An 8,409-nucleotide genomic window follows, 5' to 3' on the forward strand; every position below is an offset into this window, starting at 1 on the left:
TTACTTTTAAAGCTAAGATCTTAAAGATTATGTTGTAGGAGTTACAAATTTTTCCTTGCATTTTCCTAGATTATGCAGGGAATCAAAAACTGGGTACGAAATTGGGAAAAGTAGACGTTTTTTTTCGAAATCTTTCCAGTGTTATAATCGCTCCAGAAAGTCGAAAAAAAATTCTAGGTATATATTCAGAAGCAGAATTTTATCAGCTTTCAGGTGATCTAAGTTTCAAGTCTCTAGCTTTTCTAAAACTTAAAATATCTTAATTTAGGTGCGACACCAACATTTCATCCCGTGCACGTCAATCGTACCGACAATTTCCGACGGTAGTGTATATATATATATATATATATTTAGAAAATGTGATTTTTGGTTTTCTGAGATCAAAAAACACAAAAATAGATATAAAAATCGATTTTGAAAAGATAAAAAACAGCCGCGTCATATTGTATAATATGTACAGTCAGTCAGTCTGAACCATAACTGTACATCTTGATGGTGAAGGGAAAAATAAGACTGTTTGTTTTTAAACCCTTGTGCTGCCATCTATCAAATTTTCTCAAAAACTACTTTCTCTTAGATTTATCACATGATACTATTCCTCACTAAGTCTACAACGAAAATACTACAGCTGGATACTACACATATACTTTAAATTTACTACAGGTATACCTGTAGTACACTTATAGTATACCTGTAGTACATTTGTAGTAAATCCTGTAGTATTTTGCTGTAGTCACTCTGTAGTACTTTTTTGTAAGGGTTGCTGATCAGTTCACGTTCCGTTCCACTAATTCCTAATATTCAAGATTCAATTGGTGTTTTTTCTTGTATAGTATTTATAAAAATAAATAATAAAGTTTTGCTCTTTTCATAGCGTTTAATAAGAAGGGTATTGAAAATAGAAAGATTTTAGTAATTTTAAGAATAGTAAATTAAATATTAAATTATTGTGTTCTAAGGTAAGGTATAAGGTATACTAAGGTATACTACATAGTAAATAAAATTAACTAAATTAGAACATACGCTTATTTTCTAAGAAAAATATGGAGAAAGAGATTTGAGGTGATCTTGATAGCGTTTCGTGTAATAGTCGAAATTTTTGTCAACTAGCACTTTAAATTTAAAATTATCAATAAAAATTTCATGTTAAACATTTCATAACCCAGTAGGCTAAGCTAAACCTGTAAATTTATGTACAGTACTAATTTAAAAAAAATTTAAAAAGATAATTAAAAGTGAAATAAGTTTTTAAAACAATTTAATTTTTCAAATTTTTTTATTGAAAATCATATTAATGTTAAAGAAGTTTAAAGTATAAGTATTAATTTTATTAAAAAAGATGAATCACAAAGAAATTGACGATTTACTCTTCATTTTTTTTTGAAATAATTAAATGCTCCATATCGAAATAACAGTTTTTTCTTTTAGTTGGAGGAATTTTGCACCAAGCGTCCCAAAGAATGTCAATATATGTTTGTGAAAGCTTTTCAAAATTCTGTTGACTTGATGAGTGAGAAGAGATTAGAAAATTTTGAAAAATATTACCTACAAAGCATAAAAAAAATTATTTTAATATTTATAATAATAAACCCATTATTTTCAAATATAATTTTATTAAATTTACCTGCACCTCCTTCAGCACCACTCATCACATCGTCACGCATAGGTGTCTCTGTAACACGATTTACTTGTGTATTTTCCTTTCCAAACGGGTGGGTGCTGATCGTTCTTAAAAAAAATGGGTTAATAAAATTTTGTTTACAAAATTTTATTTTTGAACTTACCTCCTATGTTCAACTTGATCCTCTAAGAAACCCATTTCGGTGTAATAAATCCATTGGTCTTTTTGTTGCTGTTGACCCGAACCTGATGGAATATATTTTTTTAGTTCTGCTACATAATTCATGTAGCAGCTTTTTAATTCCTTCCACTGTGATATCACTTGAGCAACTGTAAAATAAAAATTAGAATAAGGTTAAAACATTATTTCTTTCATCATTTCTTCAAAAATTAATTTAAAAAAGTAATATCAAAGTTTTTATAATATAAAAAAACTTTTAAAAAGTGACACTTAACGAACAATCGTTTTACTTATCGATGTCGATAACAAGAAACTTATTAAGAATTATGTTTTAATTAGAAGTAATTCAAACGTATGACGGTAAACATTCCAACATAATTTGAAAACAAAAATTTAATTTCATCCTTGAGTAAAGATTTATTAACTAATTTTATAAATTAATCTTTTTAAATTATATTATACTCCATTATTTTACTCACCTTCCGCTTTGTATCCTGTACTGTTATTAAAATCGATCGTAATGCTTGCCCAAGACCGATCTTTTTTTTCATTATCTCTGTACGATGTCAGAGATTTATCGTACAAATTGGGGTGCTGTTTTACTAAGCGAATAAGCACTTGGTTTACATCGTTAACCTCCATAATCAGATCCCTGCAAGTATAAATTGTTTAGCAAACATATAAGAAATGTTACTTTATGTGTAATTTCAGATATTAATAAAGGTAAGTACATTTACATTAGAATTACAAACCTAAAAAAGGAATATATAATTCTATATGTAGTCGTTTTGGATAAATGCTGTAAAAAGGTTTCGGAGATAAAACTATTTCATCTTTAACATCAATTCTATATTCTATTGTATATAAAATTGCTCAATTTCTTTTTTACAATAATCTAAAAACGCTAAATTTTCACCATGAAAATTAATAATGTTTAGTATTGAATAGATATATTATAACATTCATTTAGAACATCTAAAAGGCGACACTTTAAGAAGAATGATCTATATGAACAAAATAATTACGTGCGTAAATATTTTTGGGAAATGTGGTAGTCTAATATTTGTGACGCGAAGAAAGTGAATTAAGATTAAAAAAATTTATAGTTATTTATGTTTATAATTTTTAAAATTATTTTACTGTTATAAGATTTAAAAACAGTTAAATCAATTTATAAATATAACACATACATTACAATTTTTAGGCTCTTCGGTTCATTTCCTTACGTCGCGTCACATTTGATAATTGAACATAACCGCATCAATATATGTATTTTAAATAGTTTTTCTACAGAAATTTGTGACATAAATACATACATCTGAATAATTTTTCATGACAAACTACCTATTTATATATCTGAAATAAAAATTTGTTACAAAACTCCATTATAAAAGACTTGTTGGAGAAAACAATTATACATTGATTATTTATTTGTTCACATGTAACCTTATAATTCTATGAATATATGTTTTAATTGTTGTACACAACTTACTTCTTTCGTTAATCAAAGTAGAATTTTCCTTTTCTATTTATTACAAAATTCTGATAAAACCTTTCAGAGATGTGTAAACAAAACAAAGAATGTACCACATTTTGTGCAATATGGATAGTTGTTGATAAATTCAGTTATTTCCAAATACAATATAGTTGGAACGTGTCACACTCACATGTTGCTATGGAGACGTAATAGTGCGACACCTGCAGCTATCGTGGTGGGCAAATGGTTGAACTACATTTAAAGTTGTCTTTCTATATTGTTTCCATAGATTTTGGTAAATTCGTGTTTAAACTTGAAAATCAAAAAAACGTTTGTTTAAAAAACTTCAGCCGAGGATAAAAACTTATTACGCTAACAAATTATTCATAAATGTCAATCTGTTTCAAATAAAATATGTAATGTAAAAATTTTTTATTAACTTTCGGGATTAAATAGTTATTCTTTTTTTGTAATATATACGCGGAAAAAAAGACACAAGAAATAAGCACGTGGATATTGTACGTAGCGCACATTGTCAAATTTTATTGATATAATGGCGAATGTAATGAGAAGTCATTACGAAAAGTTATTTTTGAAATTAATTGCAAGTAATCCGGTTATCTATGACACACAATTGCAAAGCCGTTATTCGCCACTTGAAATAGATGAAATGTGGAATAAAATATCTAAGTTTCTGGATGAAAATAAATTTCCATTTACAGGTAAGCGAATTTTCATTGAAAAATAAAAGTTGATTTGTATAAATTAATTTATTTCTTTATTCATTTATTTATTTCTTATAATACAATAAGTACTGCAAAAAACATATTAGCTAAATATACAATAGAATGTAAAACACTTATTTCTTATCAGAAGTCATCAAAATATTAATATATATTAAATTTGATTTATAAAAATGTATGCTAGTGGTTAAAGTTTTGATGTGTTGGTGACACTTATTTTTATATCTATGTAAACATACATTTAAATGAAAAAAAGAAAAAAAAATTTTTTCTTCATGTCACTTTTTTTAAAATAAATCATTATTTTCGAAATAAAATTTCAATTTTGATTACTTTTGTTTTATAAAAGTAATATTTTTATTCAACAAAATCTGCATAAGCTTAATAAAGATTAGACTGCAAAATAGATTTTTAAGAAAGTATATAGCGGAAGACAGGTTGAAAAAATAACTTTACTTTAAATTATCTTACAAATGCATCATTAATGTTCTACATGTTAAATTCTATTCCGTACATATATATATATATATATATATATATATATATATGAGAGATTCTTTTTCAATCGCCCCAGCCCAAAAAGTCAATGTTCTGGGATTCGCTTCATACTTTGGTAAATTGTTGTCCTACATGATAGTAATAAATCCCTAAAATATAAACTCATTAAAAAAATATTTGTAGAAAGTAGAGGGGGTTAAAGTTTTGACGTTAAGGGTAACATTGTCATTTCCAAATCCGTATAACTATAACAAAAGTTAATGGATTTTAATTTATCCATAATGAATTTTAATGCATTTTTCATGTACTTTTCAAAAATGTTAACAAAATTTAAAAAAAAAATTTTTTCACCCCTTTTTTTCAAAATCAACCCTTATTTTTCGATTTTCACCCCTTCGGGAATTTTTTTTTTATTTTTTTTATTTTCATTGGAAAGCGGAGGTTTTTTCCTATGAGCTATGTAAATATGAAAGTGGAACAACAATAATTTTGTGAGAAACATAATATTAAAGTAGGCGGTGCCGATAAGGGGTATACCTGGAGATCATCTTTGAGGATTTAGGTAGGCACCGCCTAATTTAATATTATGTTTCTCACAAAATTATTGTTGTCCCACTTTCATATTTACATAGCTCATAGGAAAAAACCTTAGCTTTCCAATGAAAATAAAAAAAATAAAAAAAAAAATTCCCGAAGGGGTGAAAATCGAAAAATAAGGGTTGATTTTGAAAAAAAGGGGTGAAAATTTTTTTTTTTTAAATTTTGTTAACATTTTTGAAAAGTACATGAAAAATGCATTAAAATTCATTATGGATAAATTAAAATCCATTAACTTTTGTTATAGTTATACGGATTTGAAAATGACAATGTTACCCTTAACGGCACCCTTATCGGCACCGCCTACATTAATATTCTGTTTCTCATAAAATTATTGTTGTCCCATTTTCATATTTACATAGCTCATGGGAAAAACCCTCAGCTTTCCAATGAAAATAAAAAAAAAAAAAAAAAATACCCGAAGGGGTGAAAATCGAAAAATAAGGGTTGATTTTGAAAAAAAGGGTTAAAATTTTTTTTTTAAATTTTGTATACATTTTTGAAAAGTACGTGAAAAATGCATTAAAATTCATTATAGATAAATTAAAATCCATTAACTTTTGTCATAGTTATACGGATTTGAAAATGACAATGTTACCCTTAACGTCAAAACTTCAACCCTCTCTACTTTCTACAAATATTTTTTTAATGAGTTTATATTTTAGGGATTTATTACTATCATGTAGGACAACAATTTACCAAAGTATGAAGCGAATCCCAGAACATTGACTTTTTGGGCTGGGGCGATTGAAAAAGAATCTCTCATATATATATATATATATTTAATTTTTTAAAAAACAAATTTGTTAGGATGTATAGAAAAGTTTATATAACATTACAATATGATCAAGAAATATTATGTTTATTATCATTTATAGATGCCAAACTGAAATGGACAAGATTGAGAAGGAATTTCATACATAATTACAATAAGAAGAAGCGAAGTTGGCATTTGTATATGCTTTTTCTGGTTGGACATTTCAAGGAGTAAGGAATAAATTATTTCTACATCAGGAGGGGTATAGTTGTTCTTGCATGAAATAGTAGAATTAATAATAGTATTTTATATTCTTAAATCTTAATAAAGCGTTTTTGAAGATCATCATTTTTTGAGTGAATCACCTTAAATGTAGATTCAAATCATTGATAAAATTAAATTAATTCAATTACATTCTGTCAAGTAGAAATTATATAAGAAATTAATTAATTTCAGAGCTCATGCATGTGAATTATACTATTTGTAATTCTTCTTTTTAAAATACATTGCGTTCAATATCACTAATTTAAAAATATTTAAATTTTTTTTGGCGCATTAGAACTGTTAACAAAAGCACATCAAGTGCCCAGAATGTTATGAGACCGACTCAATCGACGTCCAGTGGACATCAGGAGCCTGCAGAACATTTAATTCAGCAGCGTACGTATTTATTCAGTCATTCTATCAATGTTTTTACAAAATTTGCGGATCGTTGCAAATCTTTTTTTGTTGCTGTTGCCTATAGGCGTAAATTCATTTATTTTTGCAAGAAATATTTTTAAAATGCACATAGCAATTATAAATATTATTTAAAAAAAAGGGTATATGATTGACTGAAAAATTTTCAAAAAAATAATATCCCAAAAGTATATTTCCAAATTTGTTGTTTCTTATTCATACATTTGCAAGTAAAAATATAAAAAAAAACATTTATTTATTTTTTACTACGAAATTTCATCTACAATTCTTGCTATTTTCCCAATCGTTGGTTGTTACAAAATTATGCTGTTCTTCCTGCAGTCGCAGTATCTTATTCTTATGTTAAGAAAGGTTATTAATTGTTAATATGTATATTCATCTTAATGTTCATTTAAATAACATTTTTAATTTATTATCTACAAATAAGGCTTGTTATTTTCATAATTTTTTATATTCTACTATTTATACGAATTTTTGTCATATTTACAGGTACAAATGATGTTGCATATCCTCCATTGTGTACCACTGCATCAACTAGTGGCGGTCAACAACATCAAACTGGTATTAAACTTGAGGAAACATCAACGCATGTAAAACACGAGGTGCTTTACTTTTTGGATGAGGTTATAGACGTTGATCATGATGAATGTGAAGTTGAAGATTTCCCTGAAAATAATATCGATTTCAGTTACGATGATGATGATAATTATTTACCTAACGACAATACTGTGAACAGTTGCAACAGTTCATCAATTGCACAATCTTCTCAGATCAGCAATGACGACAGTTATGAATATAATATGAATGATGTACGTGTATTGGGTACACCTTCGATCGCAGTTCCGTCAACAGTGACACCTATTCTTTCCTGTAATCTAAATAAGGCAGTCGATGATAGTTTGAAGACAAATCTATCGCAGAATTTTAACGAAGGACTTACATCGGCGATATCACTTCAGGGGACAGACATCCTTCTTTTAAATAATGCATTGTTGAATTTTAACGATATACCAATGCCAAAAACATCTTCGTCGATTCAATTTCAACCGCCAAGACTGGCTTCTCCGAATAATTCGAATTTATCAACGTGTGGTACCATCAAAAAACAAAATGTGCGACACTATAAATCTGTCAATCCATTTACATCTGCTCCTGCAAACGCATGCAAATTCCCACGAGTGTCTGATATTCCTCAATCAATACTTAGTCCAAACGAACCAATTGTCCCTCTCTCTGATAAGTTTTCCAGGAAAAGGAAAAATGCAGATATCAACATCGTTAAGATTGAAGAGGCAGTAAGCCGTTCAGCAGATGATTTGCACTCAGTTGCTATTAACATGAATCAGACAATGCAATTGAAAGCAGAAATTTTAAGAAAGCAATTGGAGCCTGCAGCTTCAGATCCACTGTTTCGACTTTTAACACACAATTGGGTGCAGCTTTCTCTTCGTGCTCAAGGTGAAATACTAGCCCCAGCTTTAGACATTATGGAGAAATATGTAGATACTCCATAGTGGTTATAATCAACAGCAATATAACGTAAACCAGTATTATTACTTATTGTGTTTTTTTAAGTATTTAAAAACCTTTAATGTCTTAAAGACATTGTTTACGTATTATTCTTTGTTTTCAACATAAATTTTTTCGAGATGTTTCGAATATTTTACTTCAAATGTAGTTAATGTCTATTTATTTTCGTTTGAGGATACAAATGTTATCCTTGTTTACGTCTTAAATTTAAGAATGCACCATTACCTCTCAGATCAAACTTTGATTTTTTTTATCTTTTAAAATGATAAGTTTTTAAAAAAATTTTAAAAGGAATTTATTAATTCTT

At 27.6% G+C, this 8,409-nt stretch overlaps 2 protein-coding genes across 2 annotated transcripts; one reads left to right on the forward strand and one right to left on the reverse strand.

The window, feature by feature from the left end:
• Window positions 1-1,363: 1,363 nt before the first annotated feature.
• LOC127278476 (uncharacterized) lies at window positions 1,364-2,573 on the reverse strand. The gene is made up of 5 exons (XM_051300208.1): window positions 2,554-2,573; window positions 2,281-2,453; window positions 1,785-1,950; window positions 1,625-1,728; window positions 1,364-1,545 (listed from the first exon to the last, which is right to left on the reverse strand). Exons 2-5 carry the CDS (start codon window positions 2,441-2,443, stop codon window positions 1,364-1,366), a joined length of 615 nt encoding a protein of 204 aa, XP_051156165.1. The 5' UTR covers window positions 2,444-2,453; window positions 2,554-2,573.
• A 3,871-nt stretch (window positions 2,574-6,444) lies between these two features.
• LOC127278480 (uncharacterized) lies at window positions 6,445-8,099 on the forward strand. The gene is made up of 2 exons (XM_051300213.1): window positions 6,445-6,533; window positions 7,062-8,099. The coding sequence occupies exons 1-2, from the start codon at window positions 6,470-6,472 to the stop codon at window positions 8,084-8,086; spliced, it is 1,089 nt and encodes a 362-aa protein (XP_051156170.1). The 5' UTR covers window positions 6,445-6,469; the 3' UTR covers window positions 8,087-8,099.
• The last annotated feature ends 310 nt before the right edge of the window (window positions 8,100-8,409 follow it).

Source organism: Leptopilina boulardi, unplaced genomic scaffold (genome assembly GCF_019393585.1).
Source record: "Leptopilina boulardi isolate dan_hultmark-lab unplaced genomic scaffold, ZJU_Lbou_2.1 LbouV2_203, whole genome shotgun sequence".
Classification (NCBI taxonomy): domain Eukaryota; kingdom Metazoa; phylum Arthropoda; class Insecta; order Hymenoptera; family Figitidae; genus Leptopilina; species Leptopilina boulardi.

What these genes read in the sequence shown, in the direction of transcription:
- LOC127278476 (XM_051300208.1), bottom strand. Translation starts at nt 2,443, where the DNA reads ATGGAGGTTAACGATGTAAACCAAGTGCTTATTCGCTTAGTAAAACAG. An exon ending in GATCAAGTTGAACATAGGAG is followed by an intron (nt 1,729 to 1,784) that starts GTAAGTTCAAAA and finishes ATTTTTTTTAAG; the next exon opens with AACGATCAGCACCCACCCGT. An exon ending in TGGTGCTGAAGGAGGTGCAG is followed by an intron (nt 1,546 to 1,624) that starts GTAAATTTAATA and finishes TATGCTTTGTAG; the next exon opens with GTAATATTTTTCAAAATTTT.
- LOC127278480 (XM_051300213.1), top strand. Translation starts at nt 6,470, where the DNA reads ATGAGACCGACTCAATCGACGTCCAGTGGACATCAGGAGCCTGCAGAA. An exon ending in AGAACATTTAATTCAGCAGC is followed by an intron (nt 6,534 to 7,061) that starts GTACGTATTTAT and finishes TCATATTTACAG; the next exon opens with GTACAAATGATGTTGCATAT.